At 47.0% G+C, this 24,429-nt stretch overlaps 1 protein-coding gene across 5 annotated transcripts in view; it reads right to left on the bottom strand.

Annotated features, from left to right (window-relative positions):
- PSD3 (pleckstrin and Sec7 domain containing 3) overlaps window positions 1-24,429 on the bottom strand; it is a 175,650-nt gene that overhangs the window by 61,497 nt on the left and 89,724 nt on the right. The window contains exon 1 of one of the 5 annotated variants that reach the window (XM_090038929.1): window positions 6,031-6,351. The exons of the other annotated variants lie outside the window; for them this stretch is intronic. Coding sequence (XP_089895055.1) covers window positions 6,031-6,189 — 159 coding nt within the window. The 5' untranslated portion in view covers window positions 6,190-6,351. Of the gene's footprint in view, window positions 1-6,030; window positions 6,352-24,429 lie in introns of those variants that run through there. 5 annotated transcript variants of the gene reach the window in all.

Raw genomic sequence — 24,429 nt, 5'->3', positions numbered from 1 at the left:
TGAAACTCCTGAACGTTCTAAAGAAATAAGTTAACATCCAGAGGATAGCTAAATTGCCTTTGTCCCTCTACCCCAAAAAACCTGCCTATGTGTAAATGTAATTGAATCACTGGCTCAAAACAAAGTCTACAGCATCTGCACACCTGTATGAATGGAGAGGGGAAGAAGATGCATGTAACCCGTTACCCAGCTGGTGATTTGCAAGAGGTAGATCATTAGCTAGTAAGACCATCGAGTTGGGCAAGGCATTCCAAGGCAAAGAACACTGATCAGCAGGGCCCAGAGTCCTGATGGGCTGAAGGCAGGGCCCTGTGCCTTTCTGAATAAGCCAGCCTCTGAGTCTGTTGAAGGTGACTTCTGGCTTTCCTTACTTCCAGAACTAAGTTGATAAATGCTCTTTCATTAATGTTGGCTAAAGGGAAGGGAGTGTGAAGGCTGAAAGGAATACACAGCTGGCACTGGTTCTGCAGCACTAGGTTGGAGGTAAGCTTAATGGCCCTAAGGGCATTGTACTAATTGTATCAAATGAAGCAGTTCAGCTTGGGATGTGCCCCTAAGGATTTGCTTCCTGATTCTCCCACCCAATGTTCACTGGGGCATGGTAATGCTGACTCAAAACTGTCTGTAACAGGCTGAACTGCTGAAAGAATTTCATAAGCCACAAAAGCTGACTTTACTGGTCAACATACTCCAGCCTCTCTGCTGACACCTTGCTTCTACCGTGATTGCAGCAGTTAATGACTAGACTGCAAGGGGAACCTCTCTTACATTCCCCACACCCACCACTGCCAGTAGTCTATAAAAGATACTCCAAAGAGCCCCCCTAGTCTCTGCCAGATGCTCCAAAAGTGCAGAACAAGAAAGAAGACAAAGATAGGGCTATGACACAACTGCTACATGGCAAAGGAGTCCTCTGTCAGCACTCACCCAGCCATCCCCAGCTAGTGCTTGTAACAGGCAGTCACTAACACAAGAAAACCTGCTCTCCTGAGTAGCCTGGGTAAACACAGTCCTCATCCTCAGCACAACACCACACAGGAAAAACATGAGGAACTTAGTGGACATGCCGTCCTCATGGAGAACTGAAGGGGACTTACTCCCCAATGATTCACTCAACACGCGCCCCCCCCACCCCATAAAGAGCTCGCAGGATGTCTCTACTGCTGCTGCAAAAAAGATGCTAGCTAGGGAAAGGGAGAATCATGATGTGATGAGAGGTGCTGGGGGATGAAAGGATCAATGATTGATTTTAGGGGAGTGAGTGGGTGTACATGTAGTTTCAGGGTAAACTGGTTCCTCTTCCCCTTTGAAGGTACCTTCAAGGGCACTCCACTTAGTCTCAAGTTCTCCACCTTTGTCATAAAGGAACCTGTATCTCTCACCCTCCAGGCTCTTACCCTAACAGCCCCAAATTCTGTTTGGCAACTTTGTGCCTGCTTCCTCCTTGCAATTATAACATCTAACCAGAGACCAGTTACCCCTCCCAGAGCACAGCACCACTTAGGACAAAAGCAGATCAGAGAAACACAACAGCACATAGCCCAAGGACATCCTTGAGTTTGCCAGGTATCACCCATCCTCTAGAAGAGGTCCTGGCAGATATGTTGCCCATGTCTGTCAGTTCTTTGTCCCAACATGTGTTTCTGTATCACGGCTTCCTGTCAATTTTGGATGCAGCAAGAAGGACCCCTCCTCTATATTGGGCTATATTCACTGCTCATTGTCTGGAAGCCTCCTCCAACCACCAGCAATGACCCTCCCACTCTCCAGGGCTGTGGCTTCTCCAGTCTTGTTTACTTGTCTATGGATTTACATTAATCTGTTCCCTCCAAAAATGATTTAGGTCCTGTCATTTCACACACACACCCCCAACTCTGCCCTGCTACCCATCCCTACATACACACCTGGAATGATTTATACACTTATTGTAAGGTCTTGGAATATTCCAAGTGCCCAGGTTTTCCATGCTCCTAAAATCACATCTCCCTTTTCCAAAGGGCACTGGTATCCTAGGGAAGTCCACCGCATGGCATGCCTGCCATCATGTTCGGGGTGACATGTCTGCCATTATGTCTCACAACTGCAAATTCCATCAATTCCTATAACAAACATTCTTACAACAGCCCGGCATACATTATTCATAAAACAGCACACAGCCGTTCAACAGCATATGGAACCGATGAATGTTTTTTGGTGTGGGTGGAGAGAAAGAATATGGGGTTGATGAGGATTTTTTTGAGGGGGGTGTAATTAGAGGGGAGTGGGGCAAGGGGAGAATTATTTTACTGAGGTAATTTTGAACGTGTCACCAACTCAGGCAGACCATTTCTGACGGGTCTTCCCTTTAAACCATTTTTAAAAATTACATCCATAGAAGAAAGCCTGTGTCATCCGTATCTTCACCAGAAAACGTAACTGGAGAACTAGCTGGGCTCCTCAGAGCTGAGCAAGGCTGCTGCGCAGAGCATCTTTACTCTGTAATCTTGATGTATTGGCTTGGCCAGAGCGATTTGTTCTGCATTTGCTTGAACGTTTAATCAACTTATGGTTAAAAGGGGCCTTACCACATTACTCAGAATGAAGCTGGTTGGCTGGAGGCAACACAGAAAGACAGACATGCTTCAGACTATGAGAGCACCTGCAGAGCATATTTCAAAAAACTATTTTGTGCCTTTTATTGGCCCATGTGCATTTGCAGGCAGGACAGATTTAAGTGCTTTGCAGTTCATTCTTGAACAGCAAAACACACCCATGTCTGTCTGGAGAAGAGAATGCCAGGCATGCAGGATCCCAGGAACCTTCTGGAGCCTCCACTTATTATATATCTGATCCATTTTTGAATGCCACCCCCAGAGGTGATAAAGACACATTAACCCTATGGACCAGCTACACTGGCCTGAGATTACACACTTGCAGATGTAGCTAGTCACATCAATACTGTATTAGCTAATGGTGAGCCTAACGGGTGTGTGCACGTGTGGTGTTTTTAAAGTAGATACGTGGCAACTGGACCAGCTGGGTCCTGCTCCCAACCCAACCCCTGAATCAGTATGTGATATGGGGCAGGTTACACAGTCTGTCCGCACCTCATGTATTTTAACCACAAAGTGAGAGGCTCATGCCACCCACCTGAGCAAAGCACACCAAGATCCTGAAATGGGCACATAAGTGCAAAGTATCCCAGAAGGGGCTTGTTCCTGGCACAAGAAGAGGCTGGTGCTGCAGATGCCACTGCCCCTGTGGGGAAGAGACACCTGCAGAGCCTGAGTCTTCTGCTGCAGTCCTGTGACAGGCTCTCGGTTTTTTAATCCCATTATGTATGATGTGACTGATACAAATAAGTCTCTGAGAGAAAGCGAATGTACAAAGAAGGGCAAATAACCTCAGGCTGAAGAACAGAGTGAATTTCTCGCAGAACAGGGCCTAGATTTCAGTCAAGAGTGGGGCCCCTTGTGTTGGCATGATATAAATACCCACTATTTGATTCCCAGTTACCTTAAGGAGGCCATCAGCCTCCTCACACCCTCCCAGCCAGTCCCTTAATATTAATGCTCAAGCCTGTCAACACTGACAACTGCCAGAGCTGGGGAGACGGGCTTTGGTGTGCATATCAATCAGGTGCACAGTGAGAGACAGTCCCTACTGTCTTAGAGTCAACACGCAAGCCAAACAAAGGGGAAGAAGGGAACAGAAGCACAGCAAGGAAAAGCAACTTGCCTGAGGCCACACAGAAAGTCACTAGCAGAGCCAGAAACAGAAGCCTGGATTCCAGTCCAAGTGATCCAGTGTCTGCTCAGTTGCACTGCCTCTCCTGACAAAAGGCAAAATGCCTGCAGCTGGAAAAAAGCTGGGGGGGAAGGGATAGAAATGCAAACGACAGAAAAAAGGACTGTACTGAAAAATCATTTTTGGGCACGGCTCCTCTTTGCCTGAACTTAGAGTCTGTTTGTGCTGGAAGATCTTATAAACAGATGCGTGTCTGCAAAGCCTTTTGCCCACTACAGGGCCCTCTAGAGATAACATAGCGATAAATGGTGAGGGCTGTAAAGAACTGATGATTCACTTTTAAAAAGAAAAAACCATAAATTAAAAAAAATGACACAGACTCATTTCCCAGATTACTGAACCAGAAATGGGAGTATTGTACCTACAAGCCCCAACTGAGATCCAACACCCTGCCCCCTGTGCCAGGTGCTACACAAACATAGCAGGCACAGGGAAGCTGGACCGGATGATCTGTAAGGTTCCTTCCAGCCCCTAACAACTATGAAAGTATGACAGTGTCCCTGCCCTGCAGAGCTTACAATCTGAATAGATGAGGGAAGACCAAGGAAGAGTGAGGAAAACAGAGAGACAGCTAACTGCTTTAATCTGAAGTCCTTTCACAGCATCTGATGATGTGAGCTCAGGCTCATGAAAGCTTATGCTATACATCTGTAATTTAGTTAGTCTTTAAGTTTGCAAATCTACCCTGCCTTCTGAGGTAAACTGAGGCACAGATGGCTGAAGTGAGTTGCTTGAGGTCAAACAGCAACTCACTGGCAGAACTGAAAAGGGAACCCAGGTCTCCTGATTCCCAGTCCAGCACTTTAGTCATATAAAAAGATCTGCCAAATTCAGCAGAATAATTCATAGATGAATGTGTTTGCAAAGTGTAGTCTTCATTTCAGAGCTGGACCCGTAATGGCCCAATGAGCCGTATCATCTTACTTCTCTTGAAACAAGTTTGGCCATGTAATATTAAATGAATGCATCTTTCAAAGCTTGGTTTGCCTGGACTGTCTTAAGCAAGGAAAGGCATCTGGCAAAGTTTGCAGCACCCTGTGGCTAACTGCATTAAGCCGGTCACCTCACAAGGACTTCAAGAACTGGGCAAATGAAATGTGCCAAGCAAAGCATAAAACTGTGCAGGGTAGGGATGACTTTATCATGGCACTCCTTTAAAGAAGCCTGCCGAAATGGGACTTATCCAGGCAGAAGCCTAGGATTTGGCGCAAAAGACACCGGACAGGGAGGTCTCTAGAATAAAGGAATGGGGGCTACAGAGAGAGGGTGCATAGCTGCACACATGTAAACATGGGTGCACACACATGCTGAACATAGTCAGGTGCCGTTGTGTGTTCTTCAGAACCTTTTAAGCCTCATCTCATTTCAATACTCCCTAGTAGACAGCCTCTCTACCTCCGTACTCCTGGGCATTAAACTGCGTTTTAATCAGTTTGCAGTGGGGGCAGAAACAGGTTGTTGCTCAGAGCACCTTGCTCACACAGGAATCCTGATTCTGCTAGATGCCAAGTACCTTTGGGAAGGTGTGGAGTACCCAGCTCTTAGTGGAGAGGTTGGCAGTATCTCTTGTAATAAGATACACAGACAGTGGTGGAATGAGGAAGGAGACACTGCTGCATAGGATACGTGTATATTTGCCTACAGACAGGAGCAACTGTGCTAGGCTACTATAAGACCCAGTAAGCTCACCTCCTGTAGCAGCCAGTTAGACCCAGGGGCTACATCCACATTAAGCAAACAGCAATTATACATTCCTACTAACGCGCAACGATGCCTTCCCAATCAATATTTTATGGCAATATTTAATCACGCAGTACAAGGAAGGGGATATTTTTATCTAACGTTCACACAGACAAAAGCACAGCCATGCAACGAGGGGAAGAAAGAATGCATTTAAAAAAATCATTTTCTACATAAAATATCTGAGAAAGAATTTATACACGTACATCGGCAGCTTTCTCAGGAACACAGCTCTGATCAGCATTCCACATACTAAGTTTGCAGTGCTTACTGTTGCACCAAGCTATGTGCCTGGGCATCCCTGTCAAATCTACTACTCTACACACCACCAGCCCTGCTCACCTTCTCCAGCTACCAGATCCTTACTAACCTTGCAGCAATTCAACAATTGCAGGGATAATCCAGAGCCCTGTCAATTGCCTTTCACTTCAAACATCACAAGGCTTAATCCTATCCCTATTCCTAATCATAGCAGATAGAAACATTGTGGATTTGTTATTTTACCTTGCTTTCTTTAGCAGAAAACTCAGAGGAGTTGGAGATTTTCATTGACTTTGACCGGTGGGACTGTCGCCAGAGAGAGTCTTCTCGAGAGTATTTTACTGAACCTGTAGCTCTCACCCGGACCTTGCTGGTGCTCTGAACACTATTAACTCCAATCATTTCCAAAAGAGAGAGAGAGAGAGTGTGTGTGTGTGTGTGTGTGTGTGTGTTTGTGAGGGGGGAAGGAAAGCTAGGAGTAGTTCCCAGCCCCCTGAAGAGAAATCAGGAAGAACTCTGTCCGTGGAGCTTAGGCACAAGCAATCAGTGTTGGTTTAAAATGCACCAGGCTGTTTTTCCCAGCATCTTCAACTACACTGTTTTGAGCCAGCCTGATTGTTCCAGGCATTGCTCACGTCACTGGCCGTAAGGGGGAGGAAAAAAAAAAGACAGAAACCCCACCCCTGCTCCACTCCCCCGCCCCAGACGCACACCAACATGGGCACAAACACGAGGAGGGAGAGAGAGATTCAGATACCAGAACAAATGGCAGTGGACCAAGCAAGCAATTCATTTCCAATTCATAGAGCAGCACTTTATTCCTGTGATGTCATGCCAAGCTCATTAATGTCTGCAATGAAATAAAGACACCACAAATAAAAGCCTTAAGGAACCTGCCAGGCACTGGCCGTTACAAGTGAAAAACGCTGATGGATTCCAGAATGCTGAAGAGAAATAAAAACCAATGGCGGGGCTCTGGAAAGCACGCTAGCAATACAGAGGCAGTCTCCAGCCACTGGCTGCCCTTAAATGAATGACAAAGTACTACAGTACATCTGAGGGAGACACCACAGAACTCTCCAAAGAAGGGTTAAACACTGCTGTCCCCCCTTGAAGAGAGATGAGGTTTGAAGTGGAGGGAAAATAAGCAACAGGCTCAAGGTCATCTGGTGAATAGGTGGCAGAGGTGGGAAAGAAAGCCAAGGACCTAATTGTCCTTGCAGCAAACAGGCAGTTAAACAAGAGAGAGGAAGCAGCTTCCCAGGAGCATCTGCTAACTGGGACTGTATCCCTTCAAACTGCACCTTCTTCTCCCAGCAGATCCATTCCAGCAGGCAATCAGAGGGCAACCTGCAGAACCCATGCAAGCCAGAGGTATTGCTTCAATCCTACCCGAGCGGAGCCCTACACCGTAGGCTGCAGTGATGTATGGGCTGGGCGCAGGGGTGATTTTCAGCCATTAGGGGTGAGGTGGGGAGGGGGACTTCTATATGGGGAGAGATGTTTACCTAAATGTTGCACAAGCACCGTTGTTTCTGGCTCCTGGAGACCCAGAACACAGCAGACTGTATGTCACTATAGCAACCAGTTCAGATGAGAGAGATCTCTACTATGCCTGGCACAGAGGTAGTAGCAGCTGACGGCACAGGCTGAAGCAGGTAGACAGTTCGCACAAGTGAGGAATGTGACCGAGGAGGGGGAGTGCAGGCCTGGACCCAGGAGGAATAACCAAGTTGTAAACAGAGGGGAACGGGAGGGAAAGCTCAGTGACCCCTGATCCCAACAGGTGAGGACACCACTGTGTGCCCGCAGCACTGCCCACATTGGCAGAACCCTGCCTCACACCATGGCCCCATACCTGGCTGTGATGTACAAACAGGACGCACAGCTGCTGTGAACAAGCACTTTGGGGGGGTCACATGTTTCAAAGGCAGAAAAACACATCACTGCCTTGGACTCCCCCAGGGAAGAAGAAATCTTCATGTGAAAAAGGCCTGGATGAACAGGCTCCCTGTCACACCCTCCCACTGCCCTGCCTCTGCACTGGTGAGGTGCTTCAGTTCTGACCAGCTGGCATAAGGTGCCCTAGCTGCCAGTTGTCGTAGGGTAGGTCTCTACTGCCTCCATGCTGTCCCCAGAAAGTCGACAAGAAGCATACCCCCACTCGGTGTGCACCAAAGCCAGGGAACAAGGCAGTGCAGCCATCTTAGAGTGGCCCTGGGTGTGCACCAAGACGCATGCATGGGGCAAAGTCTGAGAGCCAAGCTGTGGAGTACACTCAAGGCTGCTCTAAGGTGCCTGCACCACATCATTTTAGTGGGCTGGCTCTTGTGGAGCAGGACTAAGCAGCCAGTGGTGCTCCTGGCTTTGGCACAGAGGTGCCCAAGGAAGGCTTGCACTACACCTGCCACAGGACCGTTCTGTGAGTCCTCCCAACCACCAAGACCCTTGCCCCTTTCACAGCACTAGGGGCTGTCAGTTCCCCCATGGGCAGGCTGGAAGTGGCGTGCTACAACAACCTGAAACGCTTCTCACTGCTTCACTCATGGTTTTGGAGAGCTACATATATGAGGGATCCTAACTCCACTTCCCTTTCTGGGAGGCCCCATGTTTTCCATCTGCCTTTGCACTGTCATCTGCACACCCCTCCATTCAGGGTGGAATGAGCATGCAGCTTTTCTGTGGAATACCCATACCCCAGCTGCCCGGTGGAGCAGCAACAGGCTCTCTGGGCCCTAAAGGCTTGCTCTCCTTCATCTTTATCCCTACTTCACCCAAGGTCTTTGAAACTTCAGTCTCCTATAGGAATCCTGCCAGGACAGGGTCTTTCATGCCTGGAAGCTACTGGAGGGTGGGGGGAGGGCTCTTCCTTTCCCCAACCCTTCCTTCCACAATTGTTCTGCCCTTAGGGCAGAATCCCATCCACCCACCCGCTCCTGCAGCTCTCAGGATTCACTACAAACATCTCCAGACTTGGTGTTCAAGCCTCCAGAGTTGATGCAGTCCACAGAACTTCCTACAGCACTCTCAAATTCTGCAGTACTTCCTGTTGAGTTTGAACACATCGGGAATGGAGAATGAGGCACTGGAAGAGGAGAGAAGAGAGCAGGAAATTTTGAGACATTAAAGGGCAGGTAGGGAGGGAAGCTGAGCTCGTGTAGTGTTATACAAACAAAACTAGCTGCTCCCCTCCCAAAATGCCCATCTTCTCTCTAGCATAGTTTCATAGTTTCTTAGTTTCTAGGGTCGGAAGGGACCTGAGCAGATCATCTAGTCCGACCCCCTGCCATGGCAGGAAAGAGTACTGGGGTCAAACAACCCCAGCAAGATGTTCATCTAACCTCCTCTTAAACACCCCCAGGGTAGGAGCCTGCACCACCTCTCTTGGAAGTTGGTTCCAGACCCTAGCCGCCCTGACTGTGAAGTAGCGCCTCCTGATATCTAACCTAAACCTACCCTCGGCCAGCTTGTGACCGTTATTCCTGGTCACTCCTGGCGGTGCTCGGGGGAACAGTGACTCCCCCAATGCCTGCTGATCCCCCCTGACTAGTTTATAACAGGCCACAAGATCCCCCCTCAGCCTTCTCTTTTGGAGGCGGAACAGGTTCAGGTCCCATAGCCTCTCCTCATAAGGCCTGCCCTGTTGTCTCCTGATCATGCGAGTGCCCCTCCTCTGGACCCTCTCCATGATGTCCACATCCCTCTTGAAGTGTGGCGCCCAGAACTGGACACAGTACTCCAGCTGCGGCCTGACCAGTGCCGCATAGAGGGGGGAGCATCACCTCTTTGGACCTGCTCGAGATGCATCTGTGGATGCACAACAAGGTGCGGTTGGCCTTCCTGACTGCCTCCCCACACTGCCGGCCCATGTTCATCTTGGAGTCAATGATGACCCCAAGATCCTTTTCCACCTCTGTGCTGACAAGAGGGGAGTTCCCCAACCTGTAGGTATGGTGCCGGTTGTTCCTCCAGAGGTGCATCACCTTGCACTTGTCTGTGTTGAAACCCATCCTATTCTCGTCCGCCCACCCTTGTAACCTGTCTAGGTCTAGCATGATTCCCCACAGTTCCCACTGATGCAGATGTTGATTTAAAGGATGCAGGGCTGGGTCACTGAATCCAGTCCTCTGAAAGCCAGCTGGGATCCCTCAGTGAGATACATACAGAGGGTCCTGAATACCTAGATAAAAACTACTTAGGGGAGGAACCAGACTGTACCCTCCATGAAAATCAGAAGAGTTTTTTCCTCTTCTAAAAGAGAAATTCTTAGACTCCCACAATAAATCATGCAGAATATCAACAGATCTCTATGAGAGCCAGCCGCAGAGCACACAGGCTTCCTCAGACTTCTCATTGCACTCCAAATCCAGTACCCTTATCCACTAGTGTACAGGAAGGGGCCTTTGAGGTAACATCTTTGCAGCCCACTACCAACCACAAGTTACCTAAGCCACCTCCAGAAACCATTTACATGTGACTTACCCCATAAGAGATTCCTTGCAGTAGTAGAATGGCTTTTAGAAAAGAAATGTTTCTTTGGAGGAAATTTTCAATGCAAGAATACAGCTCCAGACAAACAGAGCAGCAGGTCCTGACATGTACCACATAAATGGCCACAAATAATTCACTAGCCTACCTGCCCTCTGCTCAGCAGGCTATTTTTGCACTCAGATTTATAAGGCCACCTCCCAAACACCCTCAAACCAAAGTCGCTATAATTATATTCCCCAAATAAAAAGCAGATCCTGTGCATCAGAAAAATTCAGGAAATTCAGCTATTTTATCGCTTTGCCTGCCCTTCTGCTGCAAAAGAGAATATTATTTTTTCATCTTGAATGCGCAACTAGATAGATATTCATAGTTTCATAGTTTGTAGGGTCGGAAGGGACCTGAGCAGATCATCTAGTCCGACCCCCTGCCATGGCAGGAAAGAATACTGGGGTCAAATGACCCCAGCAAGATGTTCATCTAACCTCCTCTTAAACACCCCCAGGGTAGGAGCACCTGGTGCACTTTTCCCTCTGGGCAACCAACACTGCACCCTTAAAAATGAGCAGCATCCTACAATTTTGATTTGCATTTGCAAACATAGCTGCATCCAAAGTGGGGTTTTTGGGGGGAAGGGAGGAAGGGGTAGAAGGGCTGTAAATGTAAATACAGGTGCAAATTAATGAAATTAGAAGGGTTCTCCTGAAGGAGGGAATTTGACATTGCTGGAATGATGGCAAACTTGAAGGAGTGTCTATCACAGAAGACCTTATGGTGCAACAAGAAGCCAAAATCTGCCCCTAGAGCCACTCCAGACACCTGAATTCAGGTCATTAAGAGATATTTCAAGGAAGTAAAAGGAACCAAACTCTTCAGCTGGTATAAATCAGCACAGCTCCAGCAAAGTCAATCAAGCTGCCCAAAGGATCTGAATTGTTTCTATGTTAGTCAAAGTCAGGGCGCTGCCAGCTGAGACAGATGGGGTTTTTGGGACAATGAGATTAGTACAGAGCAGGTGGGGCCTAAATATGCTGACTTCTGTCATGGAGAACAACACAGCTTGACAGACATGCTAATATAAGGAAGTGAACCTATTTCTGAAAGCAATAAATCACCAGCCCTGAAAATCAGACTTTAGGATATGTAGCTTGCACCCAGAATCAGAAGGCACTTAGGTCTAGTCATTCTGACCAAAGTGAAGAGTCCACACAGCTCCTACCTTCCTATGGTTTTAACCCCTCGTTTAGAGCTTGCCTCTGCCACAGTGCCTTCAACAAACCTAGGTGTACTGAGCTGAGAAACCAGGGATTATTGTACAATCACTTGTTCATTCTTCTGGACCAACCTCCTCTCCCATCGACCTGTGGGGTTTTCCCTGTGGAACAACTAGCAGGGATGGGCCGTGGCTGGTGGTCCCAGGCACTGCCGTCAAACAAGTAGCAAACACCACCAAAAAAAAAACTCAGCCAATATCTTTGTGCACACTTTGAACAGGCCAGATTAACTGGAGTTTTGCTTGAAATAGAAGCCTATGACATGTTTTTGCAGCCTGATGATTACAACTCAGGGAAACACCAACAATTTTAAGTAAATGCACGTATCCCCCAGAGGAAGATTTCCCTTCAAGAGCTGTTTTGTTCTTTGTTTTTTTCCATCTAAGCACTGCAGTGGATTCTGTTGGATGAACAAAGCATATTTAATTAGTGTTTTAACTACAGCCCCCCAAAAGTAATCAGCAATCAACTGTCGTTGGGGAGGTGATATTATAGAGATATTAAGAGAACGATTTCTACGGTCTGCTGACCAGTTGGAGGTTGATGACCTAAATTAAATCTTAATGTCTCTGGCTGTCGACCACATATGCAGCAAACACTGCTTCTCAAAAACAACTACTTTGTCTGCTGCAAGCACAAGCAACCAGGTAAAGGCCCACACAAAGATGACAGCATGTTTCATGCATGATGGATATCCATATAGTTTTCTGACATTCTCTCTCTTCCTCTCTTCATGACATCCACCAATCCTCGCCCAACTGAAGCATATTATAGCAAATGGTTACAGAACACGCAGTCTGATCCTGCTCCCAGAAAAGTCAAGGACAACCCCCACTCTATTCCACCTGAGCTCTATGCAGAACAATCAGACACACTGTTTCCTTTTGGGTTAAAATGAAGGGTATATGTATACCAAGTATGCACCTGAATCCAATTAGGAAGGTATATGAGACCCTGATACCAATTCTGATATCGCATACACGCAACAATTTACATCAGTAAATCTCTTGAAGTCATAGCACAACACTGGTGTAAGAATAGAATCAGACTTCAAGCTCTTCCATCTTCTGGGAGCCACTACTCCTTTATAATAGCAACTTGTTTTGGTTTAAGGAGTGCAATGGCATTTAGAGGAAGGTAAGCAGGGAGGGGAACTCAGAATTATCTGCCACCATCATGAAAACCAGTTTCTTTGGCATGAAAGAGTATTTCACATGCAAAATTACTGCCCTGAAAAGCTGTTGGAAATACAGCTGAGGTGGAGCCACGAACTAACTAACCCTGTTCCCCATCCCACAGGAACATCACACTGCAGACCAAACTGATTTTGATTTATACTGGACACGTCTACATGAAACATTTACTGTGGAGTAGACTAATTTGCCCTGCAGCCAACAACTCACATCTACACGTGCGGCCTTGTAAATATGAGTATGATCCTGCTGTGGAGTTTTTTACTCCACAGCAGAGCACATGTAGATGCTGCACTAGCCGGCTGGGGCACAAAGGTGCTTCAGTTCAGGGACTGCCTGCTGGCTAGCCCCACACTGGAGCACCCTAGTGCCCCAGCCACCCCCTCCACAGCATGTTCAGCAGGGGGGAAGCAGGTCTGGGCTAGCAGGCTGACCACAGGGCCCCCTTCCAGCTGGGACTGCTCTGACCCAGCTCACCATATTGCAGTCCTGGGCACAGGTTCAAATGATGTGCCCAGGAGCAATAAACTCAGGAGCAATTAGGAACTCCAGAGTTTATTGTCTTGTATTAACTGAACATGTAGATGCACCCACTAACAAGGGCATAATCAGCAGGAAAACAAATTCCTGTTATTCTATTAGCTTGATGACTACATTCTAATATCCCCTACATATACTTACTCAGTGCAACTTATGCTGTAAAAAGTACTGCCACATCATCTAACACCAAAAATTTCATCAAGTCAAAAGCTACCAACTGCAACTCAAGGGAAGACATACTGCTCAACACAGCATTGGAAAAAGAAAATAAATCTTCATGTACTAAAAATCTAGGCATTGCCAACAGAACCTATTCAAACAATTCAGAAACCAACTCTGTGGTTGGAGTTTAACCACTGAAGGTAACAGCTTAGACCAACACATGAACAACCTTGACTCTGCACCTATGAGAAACAAATCACAGTAATGACAAAATCTGAATGAAGCACATGATCCATTAAGCCTCCTCACACCACTGTGCATGAAGACTTGTTCTGGCTCACATGCGGAGCAGAACTCACCAAAACAGGGCTGCTTTTGCAATGGCTTGAGTTGCCAGGTCTCCTAAGAGTTGCAACACAGAAGCCATAGCACCAGGGCTGGATTTATGACATTTCTGTACTCTCCAAATTCCGCATTCTTGTGGGAGCCAAACTGGCCTGTGGCTTAAATTAAGGCAACTCCAGGTAAACTGCATGATATCACCTTACAGCAGCCTCCGCAGAACTACTTTGAAGCTGCCTGGAATCCCTTACAGCACTCTTTGCTATAGATCAGGGGTCAGCAACATTTTTGGACAAAGTACCAAAAACACTTACAACCTCGACTTGTAAGATATTGGCATGTCAGGGTCAGATAGAAGGGGAGCTATAATTTCTGTTGTGGCAGCACAGCCCCAGCCCCTTCCCCACCATCTGCCCCATGGCCAAGCAAAATGCCTTTGCATGCCATGCTCTGGCACCTGTGCCAGGGGTTGCCTATCCCTGCTATAGATGTACTATAACAGGGAGACAGAGGTCCTGTTACTAAAAAGGGGGAAACACCACTGACTGGACTGCTACAGGCAGGAAAGAGCTGAAGACCCAAGCAGCAGCGGGAAGGACAGAGGGGATCATCAGCCCTAAGGTCAAACACTTGCAGGAGCCTGTGACTCACCTAACTCAGATAAGGTGGCAACCAGGAGATGGATAAGGGGGGACGACTTGGAGGCAGGCCTGCATTGGCTGGGAGCAGACCTCTCCGGAGGGAAAAAGCAGCTACTAGAGCAGCCACCCAAGGAGGCTTGCAGGAGCTAGGACACCTCCAGTAGAGGGATGAGAACTCAGGGCAGCATGGCTCTGGCATTTACCTAGAGTGAAAAGTCCCCCATATGGGGGCTTTTTACCAACTTGTACCACCTACACTTTTCCCAGAGCCTGACGAAGAGACTTTGATCCCGAAAGCTTGCAGAAAAGGACAATTTTCTTGCCGTTTTCCAGTTGGTCTAATAAAAGGTATCATTTTTGGAACCAAGAGTTCTAGTTTTTTGTTTGTCTTTTTGTCGCAGACCAACACGGCTACCAAATACACCCCTAAGGCGATAACCTGCCTTTATGTTATAGTTAAACCTGGAGGACTGGGCATGGCTACAAAAGGGGTGAAGAGGAAAGCACAGGTAGAATCGGTATGGCTGTAGGGCAGGTCTGAGACCACAAATACAGCCCTTAAGGCATCTTGTGTTCAAGGACACCAACAGAGAGTGACCTGGCCTCCCAACCCTTTCTTTCCAAACAACATCAAGGTATGGCTAGCGAGTGAGGGGAAAGGGCCAAGTGACTGGAGAAGGCAGGAGTCAAGTGACCGCCAGAGGACACTACAGCGCCACTCAATCCCTGTCCTGCCACCAGACTCACCTTTCCCTAGCCTTGGGCTCACCTCTCAGAAGTGTAGCAAGCTCCTTCAATGCCCTGGGCAGAGGGGAGTGGAAAGGGAAAGGGGAAGAGATATTATGCCAGTTGCTGGAGAACCAGGGTGGTGAAGTCTTGCCTGCAATAGCCCTTGCTCTCTACACTCTGCTGGCAGCTGCTACTACTGCAGCCACTGCTATGGTAGTAGAGTAGGGGTGGGCAATTATTTTGGGCAGAGGGCCACTTACTGAGTCTCGGCAAGCCACTGAGGGCTGCATGACAGGCAACCCAGGGCAGATTAATATTAATTTTCTAAACTTTTTAGGGGTCTCACGGGCCGGATAGAATGGCCTGGCAGGCCACATCTGGCCCTCAGGCCACATTTTGCCCACCCCTGTAGAAGAGGCTCAAGCCGTTGTGGCTGGGGGACAGGGTCACTGCACACTGGCCGAAGCAGCCCCATCTTCCTAGGAGCAGCCATTCTGGTGCCCCCTCTAAATCAGCACCCAAGACTGGTGACCAATTCATCCCCCTAAATAAGTTACTACCTATAACTTCCCTACATTTGGGCCTGCAAAATGGAGTCATTGATGATGCTCCTGTTCCAAAAGGACCCTGCCTTGCCCCTTCCCCCTGCAGGATCCCAATATGCCAGCAGCACACTGGGACCAAAGGCAGCTCTTCACCGCTTACCCAGATCCTATGAAAAACTGACACCTCTGATCATCTGCAGAAACATGACCTTGCAAAGGAAACTAAATGTTCCCTTTAACATCAACCATCCGAAGGAAAACATCAAGATGCAAGTAGTAACCCAATGTTCTCATTCGAAAGGAAAATAATTTAAGTAGGTCAGAGAGAATAGCCCGGTGTCATTTTAAAAGCATGACAACTAGCAGAATGCAGGGATACTGAAGATTTATACAGCAATAATTCCAAATCCAATAGAAATAGTGTTTTCTTTCTTTCTTTTTTTTAAATATGGTATAAATTATATTCCTACTCCTCCTTCCCCTGAGTTGCAGTACAGAACTTAAATTTCGAGCAGATCAGTGGGTGGAAGATCAAAGAATGTTTTTCAGATTTTGTTTTCTACCCACGTGGAGGTGGGAGTAAGATGTCACAGGGACCAAAATGTATGTGTGACATTGTATTAGAGATTTCCCAGCTCTGAAAAATCCCAGAATTCTGGTCTTAAAGTGACAGCACGTGCTATTTCCGAATAAGACCATACATATTTTCTGAACTGCCAATCAGTGATAAAGAGGCCTTAAAGTGAAGCTTTACATGTTCATTATGCATGCTTTCTAAAAGGACCCAAGATTACAATCATTAAGATTACAATCATTAAGCCTGTCTGTAACTGAAAGCTTTTGTTACTTACCAGGATGGGAAAGCCGTGTACTTCCACCTGAGGAAGTCCACTTAAATGATCATTCCTTAGACTATACCCTAAGGAGACTTTACACAGATATTACCAAGATACTGATAGACATGTATGTACCACTCCTGAACACCCGCAAAAACCACATCCCATCAACATGCTCCTGCTGAGCACATGACAGACCCAGAAATGAGGTGGCCATACTGCCCCTCAGTTCTTGAAAGCAGCAGTGGGGGGCTGAGGGGCAAGACTCAGAGGGGATTCGCTGCTCCGTTTCTGGGTTTGGGCATGCAGGGGAAGAGTGAGAAGTCATTGCCTGCTTTTCAGCAGCACTATGGAAGCATCATAGACTTACCCTTAATTCACTCTCTCTCTCTTTGTTTTATCACCTACAGATTCAAAGAAAGGTTAAGGTATATTGTGCTCAGTGCTGCATAACACATGCAGTGAGAAGCTGTTCCTTCCCCAGGGAGTGTTAGGTAAGGGTAAGAGGGGAAAGAGTAGCTCCAAGGAGTGAATGACAGACAGCAGATTAGTGAGTACAGGGAGAACTAGAGCCCTGGTCTCCTCACTCCTAGGCCAGAGCCCCCGACCCACTGGGCCACACTTGGAACATAAAAGAAGAGTTTATGTATTTCTGTACAATCATGAAAGATCATTTTGTAAACTGTAGAGGTCATTGTTCAAAAGGCTTTATTTTATGTATTCAGAAACATAAAGCTGATAGATTAATATTACACTTTTGCAGTTGGCTTACACTGATTTCCTAGACACAATGCCTGGGCTTATCTGCCTTGAGATTTTCTGACTAGAAGCCCAGGAATTTGGAAATAAAACAACGGAGAAGCATCTGACAATCTCCCAACCATCTATCTGAAAATCAGCGACAACAAGAAAATCTTGGAAATATCTCTCTCAGGGCCAGGTTCTTCCAGCTTCATCATGTCTGCATTTCAACAAGGCTACTCTTCGACTAGGGTCAGACATTCAAAAAGCCTGAGCCTGGATTGATTCAATCATTGCAGGTTACTCTAATCTGTGGAGATTGAACTGATTTTTCAAGTGGATAGACATTCACTTTTAATTCCAGAAATGCAGGCACATGCCTGCAGTGGCTCAGGCCAGAAGCTTAGGGGTGCTAGAGCAGCCCTCCCTTCCCTTCCACAGGGAAGCTGACCTGAGCTGGGGTGAGCAGCCAGACCCAGGCAGGCCTGAGTATGACTGAGGAGGGGTATAAACCCCCATCTTGGCCTGCAGGGTTTGCATGGTGGGGGAAGAGGGAGCGTGGCCAGATGGGGACATGGCCAGAACCCTGTGGCAGCAGCTGTGCTCCACACCTGCCAGCCCCTTCGAGCCAGCCTGAGTAGCCTGTGGCCCAGCCAGCCGCCACCTGTGCAGCCAGGCTGCTTTCGCTGAGCTACAGCTGCCAGGGAGGCCTGTGCCACTGCGAGCTGGCCCAGCCATGCAGCTGCCTTGGCTGGGGGCCAAGCAAGGCAGGCCCAGGTCACAGGGGCGGGGCCATCCCCAGTGGCTGCAACTCAGTGACAGCCACTCCCCACACCCAGGCTGGGCCAGGCTAGGCAGCACTGCACAGAGCGCCCCTCCCCACCCTGTGGCAGTGCGGGGGTGGGGGAAGGAGGAGGGGTGGCAGGAGGAAATGGGCTGCTCTGCCCCAGCTATTGTCCTCTGCTGGGAGGGAGGGGGGAAATCAACCCCCTCGCTGCCCCCTTAGCCTTAATGGGGCCATGATGCTGGGACGGCTGCAGTCCATGCCAGTGGCACAGGGATGGGAGGGGGGAATAAACCCCCTCCTGGGCACCCTGACAGAGGCTGCTGCCACTTCCCTGCCCCTCCAGCAGTGGGGGTGTGGCCAAATGCCATCCCAGCATGGCCTCATTAATTCTTCCCTCTGTCCCTTCTGCCCCGGGAGCCGCAACCCAGCCGCCCCCTGTGCCTCCCCCCACAAACAGGTAAACCCCAACTGCTGCAGGGGTGGGAAGGGAGTGAAGGGGAAGGAGAGAAGAATTAAGCCTTTCCCTGCCCACTTTGCCTTAAAGGCAGAGCATGCTGGGATGCTGGAGGACTCTGGTTTAGCTGGAACCAGGAAGGGGTCTGGGACAGAAGTTCCATAAACCAGTTTGACCCAAATCAGTTAAGTCTGATACTACATGCAACCAGGTTCATCTTAAACCAGTTTCAGCTATTTTGAAACTGGTTTACGTGCACTGAGGTTCTGTTCTGTTACAGGTTTAAACCAATTTCTGATCACTTAAACTGGTTTATATGCAACTTCTGTCCCTAGCCTTACTGTAAGGAACTCATTGACATAGGGGTATCAGAATCTTGCTCACCAGAAACTACCACAACAATGCATGCTAATTATAATACAATTATTTATATCATTTTACACTTTGCAGTCCTTTGTTGTAAACAAACAGGTTTGCTTTACTTGATAAAGGTTCCTGAGTGTTACAAATTTCACAACTTAAAAACCCACGAACTGCAGGAAAATAAGGATTAAACTGAGAGAAGCACTGGCAGCAGACAAAGGGCAGAGTTAAGGTTGCCTGGGTGTGACTTCAGTTGCTGAGGTGGTGTTGCATTAAGGTGATGGAACAGCGTGTGTTTGAAAGTGTTGGTACAATGACAACGTACGTAGGTGGATGGTTTTACTCTGCATTTTCTAGCTTGCACACATTTGAGTTTGCATTATTACCCCTCAGCAGACTAAAATAATTTTCTGTAAGGGATCTTCCATACTTGAATGAGGAAGGACAAGTCTAGGACAATGCAGGGACAATGCAAGGACTAGAAATCCTGCCCCTGCTAAGGGAAAAATTACTATGGCTTTGCAGAAAATCAAACATCTCCACTGGGCAGAGGAGGGATGGGGGAGGTAAAATAAGCTCTCTATTATAGAGGTTTGTGGCTGTTCTCCTTTGCAATCCACCTTACTTTCTATAGCAACAGAGGTATTGCAGGTCTCTAGGAACTCCTACTGTCATCCAGAGGTTCCCAGCTTCCTCCCTACTGGCTCTCCACTAGAGCTCTCTTCTCATTGAGCTGTAAATTAGTCAGCCTCCCCTTTCCATTTAGCAATAGCAGAAGGGTTGCGACCCCTCACTGGAGAACCTGCACTGTAAACAAAGGGAAGGAGTGCAGAGACTACAAATGAAAGCAATTAATGCATGCACAGAAGTATGGCTGGCATAATTTCCTCTGTGTAAATAAGAGAGGAGTGATGGAAGGACTACGATCTCGCCCCCTTTCTCCATTAGCCACCTGAAATGACTGGACTGGATCAAGCTAGATGCCAGTAATTTTGTTTAAATCAAGTGTTTGCTCTGGAGGGTTGGAAAAGAACATGATAGACAGAAAGACAAGAGACAAAAACAAATCCTTAATTAAAGTGCAAGGAGCTGACAGCAAAATGAGATAAACACTACCTTGCAGCTTCCATAGGAAATTGCACATCCCAGGAAGTCTAATAGAGTATTCATATGATTTAGGAAATTAACGAGCAAGATTTTCAAAAGAGCTCCGCACCCAGTCATTCCTTCTTAAGAACTGGCTACATTGAGATGCCTCTATAGGAACTGAACTAAAGGTGGTGGAAGAGTGCTTAAGGTCTGTCACTCTAGCGCCAGAGACATGAGTTCAAATCCTGTTTGGGCTTACGCCAAAGGCCACACCCAGTAGCTTCCAGCTGTAAATGGAAACCTGGTCATTCAGACTGGGGAGTGAAAAGTAGCTGGACGCAATGTAACCACATCCCCACTTTGTATGCCACTGGAACTGGTGTGCTTTAACCATGCTAGCTCAGAAGGACTTGCAGTGGGAGTTTAGCTAGCTTTGAAAAATCTCTCTAAATATTCTAGTCACTATGCTAGACTTGAATCCAAGATCATGTAGAAATTTGTTGACTATACAGATAAAACCTGCAACACGCTGTACATCTGTTTCTTCTCTGTGTGGTAGTGGTAGTCTACTACAAGGCTCTCATGTCAGCCCTGGGAACAACCAGCACCTTCTATCAGAACCATAATTGTTGAGCATTTATCCAATGGGCCCACGTCTCTTCTATATATGGAACAATATGGCTACCATTGTCATCTGCTGAGGTCTAAATTCATGGTTCACATAACAAAACAGACACGTCAATATGAAATTTTATAATGGTCCCCGGCACCCATCCACAGATTGTCTCACAACAAATGTCCCCAGTTCTCTATCTCTAAGGACATTATACCAATGACCACACAGGTCCAGAGAAGATTATGTGCAGCCACAGGTTCTACATACCCAGGGGTCATCTTAGCTCATGGTCCCAAAAATGAATGTTTTTCCCTTGAATGAAAGCCTAATTGTTTCCTTTTAAAGCCAGGCTTCCTGGGTGAGGATCAGCCATGCCTCTGTATGGAAATGACTGCTCATACAGTACCCCTACAGGTGAAATAGGTATTTTTCCTCTCCACATAACAGAAATCTGCTAAAACCTTTGCACCTCATTTGTTGGAGGTGGAGCATTTGCATATTGTGACAGCTCTTCATTTGTTATCGCAGGATGACACAAAACTCAATTTTACAAAAGCAGCTTCCTTGACATAGATCATTCAATGTGAGAATGAGCTGTAGCAGCAGAACAGGCCCATGGCCTATTTAGTCCACTAGCCCACCTCTGAGAGCAGCCCCAATGAATGCTTCATAGGAAACTGTCACAGCACCAAAATGCCCTTCTTTGTATGCCACTGTGATTTACAACTGTTTTCCTAGTCTCTAGCTTAGTGGTGTTCACCAAGGCAGTCCTAGCACCCCAGATACCATAAGATGCCCTCAGGGCTGCTGCAATACAGGTACTGCCACTGCAGCCATGTGCAGAGCTATGGCATGCACATGACCCCACTGTATTAGAACTCTCTGATAACCTTAAAACAAACCAGAGAACTGGCGCAAGTTGTAGCCCTTCCTTTCACACTCCTCCTGGAAACAGAGGTACACAAATGGTACTGTCCCTTGAACCTCTGTTTCTAGGATGTGCATGGTGGGGGCAAAGGGCTACAACCTCAACCAGCTGTCCTGTCTGCTTTCAGGTTATCAGAGCGACCTAATGCTGGAGGAGCATGGACATGTGCCACAGCCCTTTCCAGTCTGGCTGTGCAGCAGGCACACAGGGCAGCTTTACCTGGAGGCAGCAGAGCCCAGCTGAGAAGTACCAAGGTAAGCTAAGGCAGCACAAACAGTGGCTTTCAACTGGGAATACAACATCACTCAAAAAAGTGATGGAGGGGTGCCATAACTCTGAAAAGATTGAGCTCTCTAGGCAGATCACCCCGGTTTAAACTCACCCCCTTTTTAAACCAAAAAAAAAAAAGCCCCTTTGACTGTCCATGTATAGAAGCCAAATATTTTCCTTTCCATATCACTAGTCATTCTTACGGTGCCTCTGTAAGTCATTGTGTCAGGTCTGGTGTGCTTATCTGGGGATGCAGGAACCAAGCTGTACATGGTATTCAAGGCAAAGATGAACAAGACAATCAATTTATACAAGAGCAGCATATTTTTTTCACTTCTACTATGCACAGCCAGATAACTTACTGATTCTGTGACTACTGCTGCACAGGCAGCAGAACACTTCCAAGGACATGTAGGACCTCAGTAATGCCACTTTAAATCTCAAACTTCAATGAACTCTGGGGAATTGCATCACTGGAAAGATGATATGAGCAAGAGCTCCTGTAAGATGCACTGTATAGATGTATTGTCTGCTCAAATCTTCCCTCATCTAGGTGTCCATTCCTAGCCAGCCACAATCTTCACCCCATTAAGCAAGATGGGAAGAACATTTTGCTCACAAGCCCCAAGCTCAGAAATCCTGATAATCAGTCTGAACTGAAATTCTGAATTGCTCCTCACATCATACTGCCGGCCATCTGCCATTCTGTTGACCAGTTTAAGGTGGGCAGAGCCCTCTGAATCTTCTTGCCTACCCACATCCTTGCATGTACAGTAGCTACTCAGAATGCCAAGTATGTCTGCACTGGAGCTTAGTCCCTTAGGTTTTTCCATTTATTGTCAACCTGTCACTTTTCCAGAGTTGTAAATTTCATGTAGTTGTCTGATTCTGGATCTGCTCCGAGAGCAAGTTGAACATCTATCTATATGAAGGCATCATCATGCAGGTGGGAGGGGGAAGTCCACAGAAAAAGTCATAACTGATATTTCATATTCATTATAGAGGAACTTTTTTAGACTTACAAGGATGGAGGAAGTAGAAAATGTACTGTTTCAATGGTCTGAGCATGACACGCTGCCATGAATTCAGGACTGACCTGTCTTGTAACAGTCTGATAGAAGGCAACATAGCTTGTGTGTTTGGTGTATAACTGCTCAAAGGGCGAAGGATTTCCACAAGCTTCAACACCTTTGAAAAATTCAATCAGGGAAAAAAGGTCCACCCCTGCCTAGGACTGTACAGGCCTGATTCTCTTTTCAACTCATATCAGGTAGCTCTGTGGACTACAAAGAAGCAGTTCTTGATTTAAGCATGTGAAAAGAGAATCACAACTTAGAGTCCCAAGTTGCTATTACACAGAGGCCTGGCAACAGGAGGAGGCCCCAGAGCAGTTGTCAGTGACATCTGTACCTGCTGGAAGGCCTCTGTCCACTAACAGGGCTCTGTGAAGGAGCCTTGAGATAAAGGAGGAACACCACCATTTCTGTTCTACATCAGTTGCTGATGGCAGCTGGAAGGTATGTGTGACAGACGGTCTTACTGGAGCAAAGATGAAATACAAGGGAAGCCAAATGTCTCTCCCTGCCTAGTAAAGTACCAAATGGATAAATACCACAATTAAATCCAATGAGGAACCTGGCTTTGCATCTTAGTTATGCTTGCCTTTGTGATATCTATCATTAAAGACAAAGCACATCAGACCTGACAAACCAGGTGGGGGAGAAGGGGGGTGACGAAGAGAGATGGCTCTTTCTACAGGCTGAGATATCACAGTAAAACTCTAGTCAAGTGTTAATGAGCAAATACACATAAGAGACAAGGTGTTGGAGCTCATATCTCGATTTCTCTTTTCAATTTCCAAGGATCATTAAACCTCAGCTCCTGAAATGTTATCAAAGAGACTTGCATCGTAACTACAAAACCGTTTATCAAAGCAACCGGCTTGTCGGAGAAAGCTTAATAAAACAAGAGACCTCTCTCACAGGATCCCACCTCAGAGATCTTCTAAGGCAGATAACAAAGTGGGTATGAGCCAGCTCCTAAGAGTATAACCATGTATCCCAGAGAGCAGCAAACATGAGGTCTCCAAACCAAAGACTGCTCTTTGCAACACAGACAAAAATAAAGAGGCTGGCCCACACTCTGCTCTCTGCTGTACTGGGGCTTGACCAAGCATATTCAAAAGCAAGATGCTATTTCTGCTTGCACCTTGCCCATTTCAGACACCTGGTGGAAATGCAAGATTTGTAACTCTAACAGTGTCTCAATCTGTGGATCTTGCCAAGCAATTCCAGACCCCATTTTTCAGTCTATGTAAGGGACAGCTTCCTAGAGTCCTGGACGGATGTTTCTCAAGACTTTAATTTTCTTTTTCCTTTAAGCCTGTCTTCTATTAACCATTGATTCAGGACTTGATTGTGCCTACAAATACAGCCCATGCGAAGAGAACCACTGAGCTCAATGCCACAAGGAGAGCAGAGAATCGTGACTCAGAGAAGCCCAATTCCTTCCCTGACCCCTGCTGCATTAATAAGAGGTGGGCGTCTGGTATGTGAAAACCCAGTCATGGTTGCCAGAGAGCTGTGGCATTGCTCCACCTTGTGGTGATGGCACATCTCTACCAGAATAAAAACATCAAGGAAAA

The sequence above is a fragment of the Crocodylus siamensis genome, chromosome 3 (genome assembly GCF_052110815.1).
Source record: "Crocodylus siamensis isolate JL-2025a chromosome 3, ASM5211081v1, whole genome shotgun sequence".
NCBI classification, from domain to species: domain Eukaryota; kingdom Metazoa; phylum Chordata; order Crocodylia; family Crocodylidae; genus Crocodylus; species Crocodylus siamensis.
The sequence above is the reverse complement of the archived record's forward strand: the minus strand, read 5'-3'. Positions and strand labels throughout refer to the sequence as shown.